This window comes from Hydractinia symbiolongicarpus, chromosome 12 (genome assembly GCF_029227915.1).
Source record: "Hydractinia symbiolongicarpus strain clone_291-10 chromosome 12, HSymV2.1, whole genome shotgun sequence".
Lineage (NCBI taxonomy): Eukaryota > Metazoa > Cnidaria > Hydrozoa > Anthoathecata > Hydractiniidae > Hydractinia > Hydractinia symbiolongicarpus.
In genome coordinates this window covers 6,067,436-6,089,505 of record NC_079886.1, presented here as the reverse complement: position 1 = coordinate 6,089,505, position 22,070 = coordinate 6,067,436, and the positions used below count along the sequence as shown (strand labels likewise).

General features: G+C 33.6%; 4 protein-coding genes across 5 annotated transcripts; 2 read left to right on the top strand and 2 right to left on the bottom strand.

Annotated features, from left to right (window-relative positions):
- Positions 1 to 146: 146 nt before the first annotated feature.
- On the top strand, positions 147 to 5,569 carry LOC130621840 (uncharacterized). The gene is made up of 4 exons (XM_057437193.1): positions 147 to 1,404; positions 3,226 to 3,465; positions 3,840 to 3,977; positions 4,665 to 5,569. Exons 1-4 carry the CDS (start codon positions 1,230 to 1,232, stop codon positions 4,892 to 4,894), a joined length of 783 nt encoding a protein of 260 aa, XP_057293176.1. The 5' UTR covers positions 147 to 1,229; the 3' UTR covers positions 4,895 to 5,569.
- A 2-nt stretch (positions 5,570 to 5,571) lies between these two features.
- LOC130621841 (uncharacterized) lies at positions 5,572 to 7,841 on the bottom strand. Its single transcript, XM_057437194.1, has 2 exons — positions 7,080 to 7,841; positions 5,572 to 6,110 (listed from the first exon to the last, which is right to left on the bottom strand). The coding sequence occupies exons 1-2, from the start codon at positions 7,233 to 7,235 to the stop codon at positions 5,703 to 5,705; spliced, it is 564 nt and encodes a 187-aa protein (XP_057293177.1). The 5' UTR covers positions 7,236 to 7,841; the 3' UTR covers positions 5,572 to 5,702.
- Positions 7,842 to 8,872: 1,031 nt separating this feature from the next.
- On the bottom strand, positions 8,873 to 10,886 carry LOC130622361 (uncharacterized). Its single transcript, XM_057437822.1, has 2 exons — positions 9,882 to 10,886; positions 8,873 to 9,269 (listed from the first exon to the last, which is right to left on the bottom strand). The coding sequence occupies exons 1-2, from the start codon at positions 10,267 to 10,269 to the stop codon at positions 9,193 to 9,195; spliced, it is 465 nt and encodes a 154-aa protein (XP_057293805.1). The 5' UTR covers positions 10,270 to 10,886; the 3' UTR covers positions 8,873 to 9,192.
- Positions 10,887 to 11,308: 422 nt separating this feature from the next.
- Positions 11,309 to 14,581, top strand: LOC130622147 (myosin heavy chain, clone 203-like). Of its 2 annotated transcripts, none has more exons than XM_057437563.1 (3): positions 11,309 to 11,356; positions 11,576 to 13,105; positions 13,812 to 14,580. In XM_057437563.1, the coding sequence occupies exons 2-3, from the start codon at positions 11,576 to 11,578 to the stop codon at positions 14,325 to 14,327; spliced, it is 2,046 nt and encodes a 681-aa protein (XP_057293546.1). In that variant the 5' UTR covers positions 11,309 to 11,356; the 3' UTR covers positions 14,328 to 14,580. The 2 variants fall into 2 exon arrangements, with proteins under 2 accessions (XP_057293546.1, XP_057293545.1); XM_057437562.1 differs by lacking the exon at positions 11,309 to 11,356 and adding an exon at positions 11,416 to 11,478 and having other exon boundaries at positions 13,812 to 14,581.
- The last annotated feature ends 7,489 nt before the right edge of the window (positions 14,582 to 22,070 follow it).

The window sequence follows — 22,070 nt, the reverse complement described above, 5'->3', positions numbered from 1 at the left end:
TGTTTTACGTTGTGGTTTTTAGGCATATTCACGCTCAGATAAGGAAATTCTTTAAGCATATGCTAGGCATATTGTTCAGCCTTGAGAATCGTTCTGATGTGTGTTTAACTGATGTTGTGGGTATTTTAACTATACACAGTCTTTTAATGCGTGATTAACACCACTACACTGTTTGAACGTGGCCTTGTGTAATTATAGCCTTAGTTTTGTGACTATTCTTGTAAAGCTTAAAAGAGGACCATTTCTTCTCACCCATATAACTCATAGGACAACGTTCGAACTTTTATTCTTGCTCTAATAAACATAACGTAAGTATACTCCTGATTGTGTTTTTAGCATCAAAAGCCATAAATCCACTTATGCTCAGGTGGTAAAACTTGGCATAAGTGGATTTATGGCTCGATTTTTAAAAATTTCTGAAATCTTCCTTGTTTATGTGACATGGTAACTTTCTGATCCGAATTATGCATTTGTATTACTACCTAGTAATAAACGTATGTCTAATAAATTATTACATAAGCAACTACATTCAAGTCAGCAATTTTTATCATTTAATAAAAAATTACCTGGCTGAGAAAGAAATGTGATACTTCCAGGGAAGTTTTCTTTTCATTACAAGCCCCGATAAAAGTTGTAATTGTGAAAAATGCAGAACGTGCGTTAACTGTAAAAAAAAATTCAAAGCCCAAATTTTGAGGCTTGTGCAGTTTAAAGCATGTTATTTACGTAATCAACCTCGTTCCCAGGGCTTTTCGTCTCTTATTGAGGCTGCGTTTAAAAGATACAACAGGTCCTGTGATTGAGGTTGTTAGGTAATATCAAAAGATCCTAAGTTGCTTTGCTGTACTCATCTGAAGGAATGTTTTTTACTAGAACCGAGAAAGAAAAGCATTGAAGAGGGCCTGAACATACAAACATTTTTTCGACAACCAGCGATGTTTGTGTGTATAGCACTGCAAAGACGTTGGTAATTAACTGCAATAAGCAGACAAGAAATTATGCTGACTTCACAAAATGGCGATTTCAATATGTTTGCTTGAACTTGTTCACGTGCTTCCCTCATATATGCTGATAAAGACATTCCTTAAATAATGTAAAAATTTAATTAGTTAATAAGCCACCAGAGAGAGAGAGAGAGAGAGCAGTTGAAAGGTCCAGGATTTAATTAAGATGCGACGCAAATTGCAATGTCTAACTTCAACAATTTATAGCATCTACGGTGAAGGGTGATGTCAAAATTTTTTTTTTTGTCAATTATGACATTGTCAGCTAAATCGATCACAATTATTTTTGTTAATTTTTTTATTGCACGTAAATACCATCTGTTCAATGTGAAGTATGGAGAAGCTTTGAGATCAAGCACTCGGAATATCTTAGTGAAAAATTCAGTTCTGATTAATACAGGTACGTGCATGGAAACTTTAAAAAGGTAGTGAGTATTTTATGAGCTCTTAACTTATAAAACGATTTTTGAAAAACCTTTTTATCTCGGCTTCAACGTTGTTATGTTCTTGTCACCACTACTGCTCCAAAAGTTCTCTAAGTTGTTCTAACCTCACAAATTGGGAGGGGTATGAAAAGGGGATATTTTTTAAGATTAAAGAACCATAAATTAAACCATAAACTAGCAATCATTTAGGTCATAAAAATTAACAAACATTAAAATGTTTCTAGAAAGAACTTCAACATATCTTCAATCCTGAGAGGCTTATTAATATAAAAGGAAGCTCTCTTTTTTTTCTGGCGGTGCCAAACTCCGTCGGCTTTGAAGCAACAGGTGTTCAGAAATCGTGTTTAGTGCCAGAAGTTATCGGCAAAAAATCAAAGAAAAGCAAAGAAATTCCGTGAAAATTGACTCTAAAATTATAATAGAAGGCCTGACAATGGTTTTGCCCTCGTGCATAATAACTGACTCAACTAGCGCGATGATCAGCTCAGATGTCAAGCGACTGAAGAAACATTTTTTTAAGATATAACCAGCAGATCGACTATAATCGCTAAAAGCTCCTTAGAACTCCTGGAAATATAATAATTGCTTAGATAAAGTTCTGCAAAAGTTGACAAACTGAAAAAATCATTCTTTTTTGTTTTCAGTTTAGGTGTACTTTGCAGTCACTAAAGTTATATAAATGGTTTTCTCATTAAAATTCTTGTTTCAATCCAATTATTTGACTTGGGAAAACTTCCTGCTTATTATAAATTACTCAACCCAACCTAATAATATAAAGATTTCGCAAGATTGAGTTATTTGCCAAAAATTCGTTTCATGTGATATGTGCTATAGTTTGCTGTTGCGTGATTCTTGATTTTTACAAAAAAACAAAACAAACAGTTTAAGACAGCCTTAAAGTTAACATTTACTTAATTTTAGTCAACTCTAATTGGTCAAACTTTTAAATAAACAACCAGGTGCGCCATTATATTAATGAAACACAGAACCCGCCATATTAGCTGGGCTTTTCCACAAAGTAGATAAGTTACAATATTTACTTATTTATTTCCTCTTCTTGTCATTGTGATGCGCACAGACATATTGTGTAACGCGAAACCCTGCTTTAGAACTTGACAAATCTTTTTTTCACAGTCATTTTTAATTTTGAGCTTGATATCTACTTCAGCACAGAAGAAGAAATTTATTAGTGAGCAAAAAAATTACCATATGTTGGTAAGAATTTGGGAAGGTTATGCTTATTACAAAAGGTCGATAGAATGACAAATTTTTTATTTCTAATCTGATTATGAAAATCTTCTGACTAAACGTGAATGCAAAAGCTCCCTGGATGTGGGTATGGTTATCTTTTTTCTTCCCCAACTTCACTGTATCTCAGATTTTTGCCAGTAAAGTAAATCATTTTTAGGGTTGAGGCTTATTCAAAGGAGAGCATATTTGAATCTCGTAGATGGTCTATTTAGCGCTCCGTGTGAATACAGCCCCCCCCCCCCCCCTATTTTCAGATTATTTTTTACATAAGCGCTTTCTGATTAAACGCCCCGGAGCGGCTTCTAATGGACGTTTAATGACTATAGTTATGTTGTTTCTCGAAGAGAAAAGGTTAAAAAGTGTGGAAAATCATTTTTTCATTTAGCTCCATTTTTGTTTAGAATCCCCTCTCTAAATGCCCCCCCTCCTACTATCGATTTTGAAATAAGTCCCCGGGACTTAATCAAGTATTTACAAGGTATCAACTTGACCCAGAAATTAACGGTATCTTTCTTCTATTGTAGATATGGAGAAGAAACTGAAGCTGTTCCTGCAATTGGGTTTTGCATCCACGCTAGTGTTTTGTGCGTCGGCTTTAATCGGGTTAACTTTGGCGTTAGATTCATGGAGAAGTGCAACTATTGTCGAGAATAAAATATCAACTCACTATACGCAAGGAATATTTAAAGAATGCATTAGAAACAGTACACACAAAAATGTTTGCCACGACTGGAGAGTGTCCAAATATGCAAAAGAATTTTACCGTAAGCGTAATAACATCTTTCTAGAAAATTATGACAAACTTCTGTAAAAATACAAAGCTAATTGTGTCTATTATGCGCTGTCTTGTGTTCAAACGTGATCAATTTGGCGCTTCATACGCTGTGCGTAAAGGGATTATGCACAGCGTATGAAATAAGCGCGCTTTTTTAGTCAAGATTTTACATAAGTAACCTTTTTATTAAACAGCCAGCAAAAGTTTCCGAATATACAGCAATATTCAAGGTGCGGTTTTCTGTTTCTGTTTTTAATGAAAATGTAACCTTCAATCTCGTCCCCAGAGTAATTTTTTCACTAACGATATTGAGCTTCTTTGCGCTCTGAGTTCTATTTTTCTAAAACGTTTTCTTCCATTTAGAATTCGAAGAACTCTTACTTTCGTTGATAGTTTCATCAAGTGCGTGCGGTGGTCTCAGCTTATTGCTTTCATTAGCCGCTACCACCTCACGTCTACCTAAACTTGTACTTCAGGTGACTGTATTAGAACTCGTTTCAGGTATTTCCACTTTTAACATTTTCATTCCGCTTATAAAAAAGTCTGAGTACTAATAGCAAAGTCTAAGATTTATCCAAGAATTTACATTTTTTGATGCAAGGCTTCAAAACTCGGCTGATAAGCTATGGTTATCTCTAGTTGAAATAACTTTTTTAAGAAGATTATAAATTTCTTGGCTTATTTTTGTGTTGTGAATTTCCATAGAAAGCAGTCTGATTAACGAATCCGCCTATCTATGAAATAAATAAATAAATTAAAAAGTTATGCTTATACGCTAGAGGACTATTCGCTAGCGAGATAATCTACCGAATTTCACGGTAACAAATATACAAACACATTTGAATGTTGCATATTGTATTGAAACTTTTTAAGCCGGACGTATACCATGTATTTTGTGCACTGTTTTTTTTCAACGTTAATTTTTTTAATAGTAATAACCGTTGCGTGTCTGTTGGTCAAAATCCGACCATTCAAAACCACGCCCGAAATTTTTCAGCTACAAATAACAAATACGATATATTTTTATCAAATTTGCTGCGACGGGTAAATTCCCGTGGAATTTGTACAGACTAACGACCAGTTAGGCGGTGGTATCAACTTTTTTAACAAGCCGTGCGACCACGCCAGAAATTTCAATCATTTGATAACATCATTGTATCCTATTTTATGTTTCTCCATTTTTTTCAGCGTTGCTTGGTATCGCGTGTCTAATCATTTACACATCTCAATTCATTAAAGAACCTTGGTCACCAGGCCTCTCATATTTTTGTTTGTGGATTGGAACCATTTTTATGTTAATTGGACTAGTTACGCACACATGTGTAGGAGACGTGAAGTTTTACGGAAGAAAATTTTTTATTCCACCACAACCACGGTACCGATATCATAAAGGGTCCAACACTGTGGTCGAGTTATAGTCGTTGAGTTATAACACCGCCGTGAGTTATAACACTGCCGTCGAGTTAACAATTTACGTTTGTTTCACGGACAGTATCCTCTCAGTTTAAAGCTTGAAGCTTTTCCACTTAGTTGTCTCTGGAAATCACCACCTGGTTTGACTTTCTTTGGATCCCCTCGTACTTGTGATTAGAAGTTCAAATTTTTCTTCTTTGTTTAAAAAACTGTAGAGCTTCTTTTGGTGGCCTTATTATGAAAGATGGATCTAAAAATATGAAAAATGGAATAATTAATATTTTATATTGTAGTTTTATTTTATTTATGTACGTTGGTTTTGTAAATATATTTATCTTATCATGTTTTAAACTTGCGTTACTTTAACTAAATTTTGGAATTGAGGTGTATTTTGTATCATTCTTCTTTTTTTTTTCAGAATTTAAAAGCTAGTACAAAAAAGGGACACAAAACCTTGGCCGGGGTCTTCATACAGAGAAAAATCAACACGGCAACCCCGGTTTTCTAGGGACAAATATGAAAAAGTTAAGTTATTTGCCATCCATGTGCATCCGCCTATTAAATCAAACTCGGCAAATTTAAGTTACTATATTATGATGGCGTAAATATTCGTTGTATATATTTAAATATGTGAATAGAGTATGATAATGTCAAGACAAATACATTCTATTCTGTCTTTACTACGTGTATGATACAATCGCATGCATTCCTTACATCGTACCAGTAAATCATCATTACCGATCTATTGATATTAGGAACACGCGCAATTTGATTTTGTTCACACGGTGACTTTGGTTGCTAATGGACTTTTAACTAGTCTGAAATGGTATAACGAATGCTGATTTTAACTCTAGTTTTGTCAAAGTGCATATGCGCTATAAACAGCTCGTGTGCTTTTTGCGCTTTAGCTGAGAATGCAGACAAATGGAAACGAGCCTTACGAAAGGTTAAAAGATGTTTACTTGCGCTATGGGTCTGCAGATGTAGTATTGTTAAGTTGAGGTTAACTTCGAGATATAAACGAGATATATAAAAGTACTTGCCCTTGATGAGACTTCGTTTCAATAACCCTCCTCCATGGTGGCGATGTTCATGACGAGTTTCGCGCTCCACCTCAGCGTGCTCATGTGATAATTCTTGTTGTTCATCTTGTGATTCGAGATGATGATGTTGATTTTCACGTTCCATCTCTCTGTAATTCACCAACCAATTTGCATATTCCTACAAGACATTGAAAATTACGCAACCTCGTTTCCAGTACAAAGCTTAAAAACGTAGCAAATCAAGAAGGGTATGTTGGACGGCAAGCACAAATGATTTTTGGCAGCGTTTACTACTATATTCTGTAGAAAAAAGGCAAAAAAAGAAATCAGTTACAAACTTTTATAACGAAAGTAACATGAGACAACATACATTCAAAGTCTTTAAAAACTACTTAAAAAACAACACGTGCAACTGTTGCAGGGATAGAAAACATTATTTAAATTTAGTCCAAAATTGTCAACATCTGTTCAACATTTCTTGTGCATATCTCTTGTGTCGTTTTGTTGTTTGTAATGTTCCCATTAAAATGGGAGCGGCAACTGCTTTTATGATAATAAAAACCGGCCTTAAGTTTCTGTATTTTCCAGCTTCACCTGTTGTTTTTTCATTTTTGCATGTTGACTATCTATTTGAAAAATCAAAATTAATGTGTCTGCATGTAAGCAGGTGAACCAATAAATTTCAAACTCAGTTTTCATCACGTTTGTCGTCGTAAGAGACTTCCTATGACTTTTAAAACAAGAAAAAAATCTCAAAAACTCATAATGTTTTTATAATTTATATTGTTTGTTCTTTTTCTTTTCTCACTTGCACAGTCCAGGCTAACTTTTGGTTATAAGCTAAAAGATTTAAGACTCGAGTTTTTATAAGATGCTTCTCACACAAAACAAGCAATCAGTTCTGAGATATGTCTTCTTCAAAATGTTCTATGTGAAGACGTCATTATAACTAAAGGTTATTTCAGGTTGGCGCAGTAGCCCAACTGAACAGGCAAAAATGCAAATTTGATAATCACAAGTAAAAAGTCAACAAGAAAAAAAAAAACAGTTGAGTTTGTAAAAGAAGAGAAGATTTTAAATAACAGTCAGCCTTAGCAAAAAAAATTTACATTACTGATTTGGAAAACGTGTACAAAAAAAAAATTACCTCCCGTTTTGAGTAATACTGTTCGCTTTTGCGTTTCAACATTTCACCAAAGTGTCCAAGATAGTGCGCTTTTTGTTCTAGATAGCTTCTCAAGTGTTCATTTTCCGTATACACGAACGTTGGCAGCAAAAAATAACATAACACAGCAAGATGCATTATGTAATAAAATTTATCTAGTTTGTAATGTTAACAATTTTTTAACTTTTGAACTAACCTCAAACAGAATGATTTTTTTAAAGATAGTACAAATGACAACCTCGTTGCTAGAACTTTTTAATTTTTCTATATTTAGACGGAAAGCCTTGGGGACGAGTTTGTAGAAAGGTATGATTTTTCAATACAATACTCTTAATAATTTAAATAAATAATCAATCCCCTCAGTCGCTTGGCCTTTCTCAATCTCGTACCTAGAGCTTCTTTTTCTCTTTCTGATATGCAAGCTGGCGCGAAAGAAGAGCCCTGGGCCTGGGCGGTTGAAGTTCGAATTTAATTGGCTCAATAATTTCGCAATTTGAAATTTTTGCCCAACCAGACGCCTTATACGAAGGGTAAAAAGGCCTAAATGGTTTAAAATTACTTTGGCAATTTTTAATGTGTTTACCGCCTTGTAATAAAATAAGTTCGGCATGATATCACAGCGGTTATTTTGTTAACAACAGTACAAGCATACAATTGCAGTGCACACCTAAAGAGTTTGTTGCTGGTAAAGTAAGATTAAAATGCTATGTCAAGTTAATAACTCACTTTAAATCTAAACAAGAATTAGAATTGCAACCATCTAAGAATTTTGTGTGCTTGTTAGCTAACCAATCTAATTTCATTTTTCAAAGATAAGTAATATGTATTAGCAAGCTAGTTTTTAAAGTTATGAATGTAATGTAATCCAAGACCAAAATAGACTGAAAGTTGCTCTTCTTGGTCGCTATAGGTAGTAAAAAGCGTTTATTTAGGACTTGTATGCAGCCAAAGGTTCAACTAAAATTTAAAAATTTATAAAAACGCAAAAGGGGTAGATTTCTCGCATTCAAGTCGCCAGCCAGTCAGTCAGCAAGCTAAATACTTTTCGTCTTACCGCTTTCAGATTAGCCAGAACGTTTACATTCGACATTTGTTCACACAAATGGGAAGTTTACCTTTAAATGTCCCAGGGTAAAAACTAGACAAGGAAGCAAACGGCTTTTAGGCCGACCAGTACGAGAGCTACTTCTTTTGCGCCAGCTACATATCAGAAAACCCAAAATAAGCTCTTTGAACAAGATTGGCCGTTTCCAGGTCATTTGAGCAAAAATGACCTGTCAACGTCATTTCCGGGGCTCTCTGCTCTGTTTTAAAATAACGGCCCGACGAGATGTTTTCTTGTCCCGTTCTGAAGAAAGACAAAACCCTAAATACTTTAAGGGAAGAAACTTTCGCGAGAAATTACGTTTTTCACTAAATTTTTCACCACTGATTTCTTAGATATCTCTGCGATTTCCTTTCATTAGCTTAAATATTTCTTTTCCTTCCCTATTTTCACACTTAACGTCATTTACGAAATCTTGCAGAAGCTTTTTTTAAATGAAAAATAAATAAAAAAACATAAAGTAAAATAATAGACCTCTTTAAAAAATGTTGATTCTAATATAAAATTTGTGGAGATCATGTGGAGATCATGCCCCCCACCCATTCCCGACCCCCCAGCTCTGTGAAGAGAATACATGCCACCCCCTCTACCCCCCCTACCCCCTATGCAGAGTTCTTTAGTATAAAATTGACGGAACAGTACTGTGTGTTTATCGTGAGCACTTAAAAGATCGTTTATTAAAAATATATTTTATAAAAAATATATAATAGTAGATTTACATAACAGAGAATATTATATGACATTTAATGCTTAGCATTTGAAAAATCTTTATTACCGTTTCTCTGGCAACGTTAATTTCACAGGTCTTTCAAACCCTCTTTACAATATCTACATACTCTACTAAATATATATTCGTATATTGTACCACCACTCTGCTTGTTACGAAACATAACTTTTTGAGCAGTTAGTTTATAGTCAAAATAATGTTTTCTTACGGCTCAATCAAGCATGAAATTTAACGATAATTCGTCAGTGTATTTTGCCGAATGGTTAAAAGTAATGTTTCTTTTTTCTAGATGTGAGGAAATTGTTTGATTCTTTATCGGTTAAAACCATTTCTTTATAACCTATAAAAAAGTATATCAGGAATCTAACAAGACGGTATTTATTTTTAAGCGTTTAAAATTAAAGCTGGATAAAGCTGCAAACCAAGAAGTATTCACGTCTAGGTATTTCAAAATTGCTTTTGCACATCTTTGGCGTTAATAACTTAATAATAATAGAGACTATAGATGTGTTCTCTTGTCAAAATATGAACGCCTGAATCTTCGTTTCCAAGTTTCTAATCGCTAATTGGCTGTGCAAGTGTTGTAGCGATCTAGTTAAGTAAATCTCTGTGCAACTTTTGTTGTGGCGCTTTGTTGTACAACATGTGGTTTCAATAAAGTCATAACGGCCAGAATTGACCAACTCTTCTGCCATAATTAGCGATGAACAAAGAGACAAAAGAATCCTGGGAATGAGATTGCTCAGTCTATCAAGAATTCATCCTCATCCCCAGGGTTTGTTGCCTATGCCAAAGCCGCTAGCGGTTACTTCGCCTTGATGTCAAAAGAAAAGAACCCCTGGGGACGAGGTTGTCAAGAAATTCAAGCAATCTAACTTATATCTGTATTTTTAGAGATCATTGCTCATCACGTTGCACTTTTATTTAAGGTTGGGTAGAAATTCAGATTTACCTTTACGTTTAGCTTTCTTTTCAAAGCTACTCCTTTGTTTCCCGGGTTCGCCTTTCTCAGCCTGCTTGACAGAAGATTCTCGTTTAGTTTCATCTTGCATGCGACGTGTTTCTTGACTCTCATGCAAACTTTCATCGTACTGTTTCTTGTTTTCGTCTTGATGTACTTTGTTTTCTCTCAAAACTTCTGTGTGAATTCGTTTATCGTTTTCGTGTTGCTTTTTTTGCCACTCATAGTAAGGCCACGGACTTCCTCTGCGATTCAAACCTGCATTTTTTGGTTCAAAACGATCTACATAAAATGATTTGTAGTGATGTTTATCAACGTGTTGTGATAAAGTTTCGAAGAACTGCAGAATTATAAGAATGTGTACTTGAAACAGCAACATGGTTGAGTGGCTGTTAAACTTTCTTTAGAGCACATTAAAACCTAGTCTTATCATGCTTAAAGTGAGACATATATACAAAAATTATACAGAACATAACAGTTTGTTATACAGAAAATTTTCCAGCGTTATTGTGATTTCTTGTGCAATCCTTTGTTTAATCATGCAAACCCTAATTTTTGTCAGGTAAAGAACATTTAACCTGGAACGTCAAAATTTTCACAATTAGAAAAATGAACTGACTGTCATTCAGCTTTTTTTCTGATAAAAGGGGGCGGAAGAGGCCAGCATCTGGTTACTAAGGGGCAATACATATTTTACATTCTTTTTCAAAGGTTGTGAATCAGCCACTGATGCTAAGGTGAAAACGTTCCAGTAAAGTTTTTATTTATCGCTGAACAAACTACCACTTTTGTTGATAAACTTTTCCTTTTTTATTTTAAAATTAATTAACTAAAGTAAGCAGAAATTTATACAGAGTAATAAAAAAACAAATGTTATTCTTTACGTTCGTTCTGAAATAAGCCTAGTTAACTAAGCTTTTTTCAAATATCAAAATGATAATCAAAGTTTCTCTCACACAAAAGCTTTCTTCAAACAAAAATGTCAGAGCAACGTCCTAATTCAAATCCACCAATAAATACAACTTAATTTCTTAGAGAAAACCGGATTAAAATCAACCAACCAATGGGCATAAAGCCAGTGTGACCACATGTTACCCTCTGAAATAATAAAGGAATTAATCATGTTTGTTCTGATTAGTGAGATCATTCTTGCTCAAAGCATAATGATCACATAAGTAGCGAACAAGAAGTTCGTTTGCAACCCCAGCGTAATTTTTTCACCTTAATTATTCCAATAATTATTGGAATGGAAAAAACCTTTGAACTTCGTACATTCTTCCATGATTTTATGGTATTTTTATTTCCTGTGTTCTTTATTTTTCTTCCAGTTCTTCTCAAAAAAAACCAAGTCAGTTCATGAAGACGTGACATTGTGTTGTTTTTAATGCGCAGCTCTGCAAGGACTTCTTTTTGAATAACGTATGAAGAAAACAAAACAATAAAAAACAGAGTGTGATCGCTTCGAGGTAACATTTTTTTATTCATTTTTATAAAGAATTCTGTGTGCTTTTCACGACAAACGCCACCCTTATGTTGAATTTCGCCAATAATGATTTTCATGAAAAAACGAGTATTTTCATGCACCATAGTAAGCTGATTCAAAATTTGTTACTTAATAAAAGCTTCTTTTTTATGTGGTGTGTTCAAAAAGCATTTGTTGATAGTAGATACGTTTTTTTACTTAGATGACAGCCAATGAAGAAAACATTTCAAGTAAAACAAGCAAGAGAATGAAAGATACAGATTGTGAGCTAATCCCAACTGACCACAACGATGATATTAATATTGCTGAAGGTGACGATAATAGTTTATCAAGCATTACATCTGTAACTGTTACTGCATCAAGTCAAATGTCCAATACACATGATTCTCCCGGTGAAGTGAACCCAAATTTGGGTGTACACGATTTAATAGAAAACTTGAAACGTTTCCTCCAGAAACTTCAAAGAAGAGACGACATGTTGCATGATATATCTGTAGCATTTCAATTATGCGATTTACTTGATGCAAAGTATAGGCAGGAAGTCGCGCTGTCAGAAGAATCACATCGAGTAAGCACAGATGAACTTTTTAACCAGTTGGACATTGCAAAAACGAAGCACAAGGAACAACTTTTACTTATTGAAGCCTTGGAGAAGAAATGTGAGCAGTTGAATTCGGCACAACACGATAATGGGTTACTGAATGAGTACATCCAAAATGCCGATAGTTACCATTCGCAACAAGTGGGAGAATTAAAAGCAAAGTTAAGTCTGACGAGAATTAAAAGCGAACTAGAAACAAAAAACAACGTGACAGCTGATATTCAAATGGAAATGGAGGATGTGAAAACGAAAAAACGCCGGAAATCTTCCTTACGATTTTGGAGAAAATCTTCGAAAAGTTTAATCAGTTTAGAACACAATAAATCGCTTGACATTATTGTAAAAGATATCAACAATAATGTGATTGATAAAACAATGGAGAAAGAAATAGAAGAAAAATGCATTAAAATTGAAGAATTGGTCACCAAATGCAACGATCAAGAACGGCGAGGCGATTTACTGGAAACAACCATTCAAAATAAAGCTATTGAAATTTTTGAATATAAAAAACGAATTGAAAAACTTCAGGCTCAAGTTAAATCGCTTTCAAGCACTAACAGTCAATGTTGTATGTTACTAGATGAAATTGACAATGTGGTTCAAGCAACATGCAAAGAAATGTCGTACTTAGAACAAGAGTGCCTCAAAAATAGACAAGAAACACAAAAATATCATGAAAAACTGGAGCGGCTTGATTGGAACATCAAAAGTTTAAGCGAAGAAAACAAAATTTTGCTGTCTAAATGCAGTCAGAAAAATTATTTATTGAAACATGAACAAGTGAAATATGAAACATTAGTTCAGGATTTAAAATCACATATTAAGAAATTGTACACGAAAGTTGATAAAGAAAGTACTGATGTGGATAAATTGTTTAGGGATGAAGGAATTCGTGGTGTTTTTAAACTGATGGAAAACTTTTCGACGTTAATCCGTCGTAAAGCGAGAAACAAAGATCAAAGCAGTCAAGTAAACAAAGAAGACATGCCTTGTGAATTTCATCACCAACAGATTGATAATAGCAACATAAATGAAAATTTTGTTGAAAAACAACATTCTGAAAACATCCTAAAAGAATTGGTCAGTTACGTAAAATATGCAAAAAACAGAGAAATCGACCACTATAAAAAGGTACGACATATTTTTCATTTCCAAATCTCTTTTACCGAGGTATTTTAACTACTAGAATTTAAGGGAAGGGAATTATTTACAGCAAATCTCAATAAGCAAAAAAATTTTATCAGAGATGGAGTAGGCAATGCTGGTTATATTTACCACGGTAAGTCCCCGGTATTTCCACATAAACTGTTGTTCAACTTGTATTTCTTGTCAATGAGTTACTGGTCCTTGCATCGATTTATCAAAAGGTAAAAAGATGAGATTAATATTGACGCTTGCTAAGTTTAAACCGGGTGATTGAGAACAGTGTTCACAGGTGTCGAAAAAATTCCTTAATAGGTAGGTAAGAGAAAAGACTTCGCGGATATTGTTTTTAAATTTCGTTAACACGTGATGTCTCTTTAAATTTACTTGTATCGATATCTTGACACACAGAGATTCTGAATTGATACAACGAATATCTAGAAAGGTGATGTTTAAATTGAAGAGGTTTTAAACAATGTTTAAGTCACACAAAATTTTTGTATGAAATGTAAAGAATTTCATAATCTAGAAAATAGAGACATTTTAAAAATATAACTTTTTTAGAGTGGCTGAATCTTACAAAATGAGTCTTACACCTTAGACTAAAGATAAAAAAAGTGTTTATGATACAAATTAAAATTAGCTGTTCTTAGGTGCATTCACAATGTAAAATAAACCAATTTCTTTGCCCTAGGATATGGCCAAGTTATTAAAAGAAAACTTCCTTTTTAAAGAATCACTGGAACGCTGCTATAAAAACATCAAAACTCTACAGAACGAAGTTGAGTATTGCAAATCAATTCACATTAGTAGCATTAGTAGCTGTATGGTTCCATCTACGAAACAAAATCAATTTGAGGGGAAAAATAAATCACCAGAATTTCCTAAGAAAAATTGCAGAGTAGTTTATAACAGAAAGGATAGAAGAACATCTTCAAGGGACAATGCAGACAGATCTAGCGTTTGCAAGACCAGTCAAGCGCAACTAAAACATATCGATGATCAAATACCATTTTCTGTTCCAATTAGAACAGAATGGGACCATGCAAATGACGATATGACAAGGAAATCTCCTGATGCTCTGTTTCTAAATTCTTATCACGCTGGAAGTTCGTTAATAAATAAAATCTTTACTGAGAAAGATAAACTCGAAGAAGAGTTAAACCAATCAAGAGATGTTGTGACTAGACGAAAACTAACGCTGAAATAATACTGTGCACGAACTCTAACCATACGTTTATAATATAACAGTCCAAACAAAGGCGTTATATTTTGTTATATAGCTATATGTGTTATTGTCAACTTTTAAAACCCCTTTACCCTACACTAACTATACAATTTATACATTTCCTATGAGTTTTAACATTCAACTGGATCTTAATATATCTGTGTAGACACCACTGTAGATAAAGTAATAAACATTTTTGTGCAAGGTACCTTCAAATCTTTATTTTTTCGTGTACTGCAGTTAAAAAGAATAGGCAGGTCTTGACTTATGCTTTTATCTTCTTAGAAAGTAAAAGAGCTCAATCCTAAGAATGAGGAAAAAAGGTGGAATACAGCCGAAACTACACAAAGCAGTTATAATCTTTTCAAAATCGTTTTAGAAAACAATCATTTTATCTTAATTTTGTATCTTCGTCACATAAAAGACTTTCTCGCTGATCTGATTCAGTTTAATTGCTCTGCTCCATGTCATCACGCACATCCAAGTGGACTTTTTTGTCTCGAACACTCTCAAAATTTTTAGGCCCATACCGGATGCCCTGTCCTTTTATATCCTATCAGAGGACAATAGCGCATTATATTTAATCCTTTACCTTTACATCCTATTTTAATTATTTATAATGTCTTATAATACCAAATATATTGTAAAAGTTTCCATATACCTCCATGTATCATGAAATAGCTAATAATAACAACACGTGTTTTTGTTTTCACTTGTTGAAAATAAGCGTTACCAACTTCTTTATAGGCCCATGTGCATTTGCAATATAACAAGCGAAAGAAAATTGTCAATAAGAGTTGCTATTAGAGAAGTTTCGAAGAAGAAATAAGTCAGGGATATGACGCGGTCATTATTTAAAATAAGAAAGTAAATATAAAAGAAAACGTGAACGAATATCACATTTTAAGTTCAAAACAATAGATTGTCAATTGCACATAATTTATTCGGTTATATACGATGGCCCTGAAGGGTCATTCTCACTACTATTTTTTATTTGAAATGCGAAAGTGAAAAAAAGTGGAAATAAAAAAATTGGTAATAAAAAAGTTGTCTAAAAGTTTTGGTTAAAATTTTAATTATTTGCACAAAATTTATTCACTTTTTAGACTTTTGTTTTCGATGCTGAGTTTTTATATCAGATCCTTTTTTTATCAGAATTTTAATCAAAATGTAAAGTGAAAATATCCAACCTTTGTGTCCTCTAATTTTTAAGGAATTTTGATTATAAATGATACACTAAAAAAGAAAGGAAATGATCAGCGCAAAACCCTATTCGGGAAATATAAGTCTGTAAAAATTCTTGATCTGTAGAAAATAGTCACTGAGTCAAAATATGGTCACATTTCATTGATTTCCTTAAACAATGTTTGTTGCTAAGAGTTTTTGTACACGACAAAAAAGTTGAAAAAACGTTCGAAAGTTCATGTTTAGGTGGGCACTACAACGTCAGCAAATTTAATAGCTATTCAAAATGCCAGACAATTATCGTCTGCGTTAAAATCTGATTTGTTTATCATGGCTCAGACTAATAAGTAACGAATTCCAGCACGCGTTAAATGTAGGAAACAAAATATCGAACATAAAGAAAACAAGGCAGCCAAAAAGAGCATATAAAACAACTTTGCCATAAAGTTTCGCCTATAACCAAGATAGATTCTGCAATTCCTAATGATGGTCTTGTAGAAAGCATTCCTAGCTTCCGGTTTAATTCACAGAAGGCGCACGAGCACATTGACAGCCTTAGAAATGAAACCTGCATCCTGCATTATCCTACATGCGCTAAGTAGATAGTAATTCACACTTTCTGGACTGGAGTGGAGACTGGATTGGCATGATTCCTTGTTTCACAGAAAATACTCTTTTTTACAAATATCCCCATACATCCCTGTTCCTTGAACGCTATCATAAGTCAGAATAAAAGTGCAACCCGTGTTGTGTCAAAGAAAGGTGCCAGCACTTCCTTACATAAAATTTCATTTCGATCTCTTGTCTAGTCTTTATAAATGTGATTTCGGGTGAAGTGAAACTCATTTCAGTATTGATTTCATTTACCTTCCTATATTTATGTGAAAAGGATTTCCCTTTATTCCATGGGAACACCACAAAATTTCATTGCGATATAATTTCGGGTCAGTACATTTTCCGTTCATGTTAAGGCTATCTAAAACATTGATTTGAAATCAGACCAAAAGATGTGGAAATTTTATAAAAGAGAGACAAAGATATAAATCAACATTTGTTTTTAATTTTCTATTTGTTCTTGTAAAGTAAAGCAGAGTTGAAATTTTCGCTGTTCCTGTTAGATAATTATTAAGTGCAGCACTAAAACAATTTCTCTGCTCCAATTGGGGTTATATATTAATGACACTTTTTTTTATTTCGGTCTGATACTGAAGTCAGCAAAGAAATTTTTATACAAATTATATTTATGTTTTTAAACTTTACTTCGTAAGTTTTCTTTCGAGCTATAGCTGCTAATTTTTTCGCTTTTAATCACAGTAGGAACCATCAGTAACACCAGTAACTGCCAGTATTTCAAAGTAGCCACCAGAGAATCAGCAGTATTTTAGTTAGGCTCTGCTGGTTTTAACTTTTAGTATCTACTTACTTTTTTGGTGTAAAAAGTGGGTTTTCACACGGGTTAACGACCTGTATTCTATACTTCTACGCTAACTGTATGTGTGTGTGTGTGTGTGTGCCTATCCGTAACAGGAAAGGTCGATTATAATTTCTACAATCTTGTTTCAAAGCGCCTAGAAAGCAACTCCTAAAAGCTATGTTCTTTATTTTATAAAAAATTTTTTTATGCTTTTAATTGGCTAGAATAAATCATGTGATAGAATTGAAGCGATTTCATTAGCTGTGAAACCGTGACATGTTTTAAAAACAAGGCGAATGAAATTGCTTTAAATAAATTCACATGCAAAGTCACGGGTAATAAAGATTGTTTTTGTTGTTGTCTATTGTTCGGAAGAAATTGACTTTAAACTATTTGTAATTGGTAAAAGCATACTAAATTTTCAAGTTTTGGTAAATTTATTTTTCAGGGTTTTTTTAACTTTATGTTAATATAATTGTTTTAAGCGCATTAGCTGAAAGTTTCCTTTGTGGACGTGAAAAACACTGGGCACACTCAAATACCGGGCGTAATACAAACAATAGACGCAACACAAACAATGGGCGCAACGCAATTAGTCGATACAATTTGCCAATTGATATTTGAGTCCAATTCAGGATAATGTCCTCGGTGGTATGATATACTATTTAACTGTACAGCTTAGGAGGGTAGAAAATCCCACTAGGAACAACTAATTAAACACGCGCCCAGCTTGTATCCCTTAATGCCTAATTAAGCTTGATATCATAGGATGTGCAATGATCTTGTAATTTCTGACATCATCGATTTTCTATCAAAATTCTCTGACACCTGACCAGTTAATTAAGTTAAGTATAAATTCTTTATGTACATGAAAACACTAAAAAGTATATGATGACAACATCAACATAAAAGTGCATATTACCTCCTTACATGTATAAGAACAATTATATTTCTGCCTCGCCCACTTTTCCTTGATCAGCATTTTTGGAATTCAAGTATTCATTAACCTTTGGTGTTGCAAAATTTCTGTCTTAGCAAAGAACTTGCAATATCATGTTAGAAACATTCAAGGCATGTAGAAAGAGAAGATATGGTTTGATTAGGTAGGTGTTCTCAATCAGGAAGATATCGAAGAAGACATTTGATCTGTCGTCGGAATAAAAAAAAAATCTGTCATATTTTTACACTAATAGTACAAAAGTAAGAGAGCAATAACAGTATCGACCGCAATTGCGTTACATTATCTTCCAGTCTCTGCACCATCCAGGGTACATCTAACTATCTAGGGTCTATATTTTCCTTGCCTTTGATTACTTTGTTGCCAGACTTAATTTAATAATGTCGATAACACATCTGTCACGAGAGAATGAATCAAGTCCTTTTTTGATATACTTACATTCTTCGTATCTTCAAGCACAGTTTACTATAAAACATTTCCCTATATATATACACATGAAATTAAAGAAAGTTCTAGACAAATAACTTGTATAAATAAGCAAATACATAAACAATTAGAATGTTCTGTGTAATTCTTCAATGACCAAGATCTTCGTTGAACGTGCATTAACTTGCGAGCTGTACTTCCAGAATGTTTACGTTATGATCCTGTATATTTGTTGAAGGTGTATAATCTTGTAAATTGTATATCAAGAACATTCAAGACAGATTAAGAGAGCTTTGTTGCTGCTACTCGATAAAAAATATCTTGTTTAAAAATGATCCCTGTTGTCTGATGATGTTGTTGCGACTTCTTCTTATATGCTCATGATCTTTTAGAATGTCCTGCAGGTACATACGGACACTCTTTGCATATTGAAAGTTGTCAGCTTTCTCAAAAGAAAAAGAGCACTTGTAACACTTATATTAGCCGTGAGATGTATTTCTAAATCCTCCAGATGTTCCGATTGACTGTACGGTCTTATCACGCCAACATCATCAAGAAACTGAATCCATAATTTTGCTGACTGACTATCCTCTTTCAGAAATTCCTTTTTAAAGTCAATTTGTGTCCTTGCTAAAGCTTCAGTGAAGCCTTTTGACACTTTCAGTTGATAAATTTTAAAAAGTCTTTTTAAGGTGAGCTGCATGCTCTGGTTTAAGGGACATGACTTTATTAATCAGTAAGGCGTTTAAAGTGGAGTCAAAAAGAATGTAGCCACTTCCCTCTCTTTTCAGCATGCATTTACAACACTGAGTACATCTGTGCATATATTTAATATCTTTAAACTTAAATGTAAAAACGTCAGTAACAACGAGTTATAAACAAGAAAACATTACAATTTTAAGAATTAACTTTTAACTTTGATGACGTTGTAAAACTTTGCTGATTTTAGAAAAAATTGATAACTATACAAAATCGTTGCTTATTCCATAATGAACATGTTGACTGAGTTTTACTTCAATATCTTTGTGGTTGAAGTGACCTACACCAGCTTAAATATGACAAACGATTGTAAAGTAGTTAAATTCAAATAGTGATAAAAATTAGTGTTTAATTCCCTTGGTGATTGGTGGGTTTTAGAATATCAATGTTGAATTCAAAATCTCGTTTTTGACCAGCAGAATTAAAAAGTACGGACGCAGATAAATGCAAAAAGCTATATTAATTAGGTCGAAGGCACAGGTAGTTGCACCAAATGCGCAACTCTGACAACCGTTTTTGTAAGAATGTCAAAAAGATTTAAACCCCCCACAAAGGTTTAGGCTTTTGAATTAGGAGAAAGGTGGCTCAAATTAAGCATATATCCTGTACTATATATCATATGTATATGTATACTATGTATCACTCTAATAATGTTTTAGGGATTTGCGCTCCGACTTTTAAGAAGGTTTGGATCAACAAATCTTTTCTTAGCAATAGGGACTGATTATATCAATTGGTAAATTATTGCCAGAAACCTGGAGTTTTAAACGGCAAAACCATCTTGAAGCTTTTGCATCAGTCTTTCTCACAACTAAAATGACACCCACATAGAAAAACAACCACAAAGTGGGGAATGGCAATGGGAAAATATTTAAAAATGGTATTGAAAAATAAATAATACATATCTTATTGTATCTGTACGTTATGCTCGATCTAAATATGGAGAAAAGATGTTTAAGAAATGACAAAAGATGAATATACTCTTCAAAAGTCTTACACTACGTGTACCTCACCAATGCGTCATCTGCATTTCCTGCAATTTTGTATTGGTGTGTCAAAATCAGAGTATGCTTGAGTTACAAAGCAAGTACTTGTTGAGTTTACACACGATTGGGTGAATAAACATACGAACTCTTCAAACCTAAGCTCATATCATTATATCATTTAACTGTCTTTCAGCAATCGAGCGCCTTTTAACTGGCACGATACGTCAGCAGGAAACAAGTCGTTGAGCAAGGTTTGAGTTATCTCTCTTGGATTGTCATAGATGTCTAGGCATTTCGTCATTTTATTTTTTTGTGGTTGTTGTTTCTTTTTTCGCTTTGTTTTCTAGTTGTTGTTGAATATTTATTTAGCAAGAGGCTAAATATATAATAATATATATATCTCTAAATATTTTTAATAATTAGTGTCCGCATTATACATTTGTGGCAGTCATGTTATGCAGAAGCTTGGAGGAAAGAATACGGAAGGAGAAACAACTTCATTTCTGTATGCTTTAAATGTATTGAATTTTCTATTGTTTTTAATTTCAAAAGAATCAGTGCGTGAGGTGCTCGACCGAGTCTTTTTCGCAAAAAAATGATCAAATTCCATATTCTCCTTTAATAGGGGCTAACTTTTTTCTATTAAAATCTGACTGTAACACGCTGCAGGCACGTGATATTTGTATGGAAAGTGTGCCTAATATAAGTCGGTAAACATTGCTGTTAAAAACTTCAACAATACGTTTGGAAATAAGCGTTTAACCATGATATAAACCTATTTTTGCAGGCTTGAGTATACCACTTTGATCATGAAAAACAATATAGATAGATATGCGCCGGACGAGTGCCGACAAAATGTGTGCTGGAATAATGTTTATTCTAACTAAAGAAATAACTTCTTATAACAGAACGTCGTTTTAAAACGAGATATAAACTTTTTCTTTTTGTTTACAAAAGTGTCGAGCACGTGCTTCTTCGCTAATTATGTTAACATAAAACCAAAAGAAATTTTACCAATTTCAATGTGGCTTCTTGTTTTGGTATTATCATCAAATTCATCATCAAATTATCTAATTGTTTTTATAACCCACCATAGTTGCGAATTGTTATTCACGAATAATTTAGTCACACAACCGCCAAAATTTCAAATTAAGTTTCTATACAGACACCTGCTAGAACCTCACGCAGTGTTTCAATAGAATTAAAAGAGTTGTTTCTCCTTCTGTATTCTTTCCTCCAAGGTAGAAGTAATGCTATGCCCACTTTTCTATTTTTATTTTTATTCGCTACTTTACTTTCTTATTGTGCTCTCAAGGGATTCCATTTAATTCCTCCCTTCAGACAAAACGTTCTTTATAGACAATCGATAAGATGATAAATGTCTTCAATTTTCCCAGGATACCTTTTTTACTATCTGTGTTGTCGTTAACCAATCTTTGTTTTAACATTCAAAAAGTCAAGTCGGGCATAGGCGTATTACAAAGCTGTCAGAATCCAACAAGATAGATTTTAGTTAGAATGAATAGGTGAAATTGCTAATAAAAAACATTCATCCAGTTTGTTAATTTAACAACAGAGAAAGCTGGATTAACAAAGAAGCCGCCCAATTCATTGAATTTGTTATCTAAATTGGTCAAAGCCTTACCATATGAGATTTGTACGCTTTACCATATGTGTGACAGGGGGAAGGACTGGTCAGAAATTATCATCATAGAGAGAAAAAAGTTTGATTTTATCATGTACCGCCATGCCCAGAACTGAACAATTTGTGTTTCTATGTTGACATCCAATAAACAATGGAGTTCTGTCATTGCAAACTGATCTGATCAAAGGAGGAGCTTGAAGTTAAATTAAGTTGTTACTACTAAGAGATCTCTTAACTGCGGGAAGGCAATCAGCTGATATAAGATGCTTATCGTGATCGTTGGAGAAGTAATCCAATTAATCCTTAACTAATCGTTTCACATCAAAGTGAGCAAAAGCATACACAAAAATAC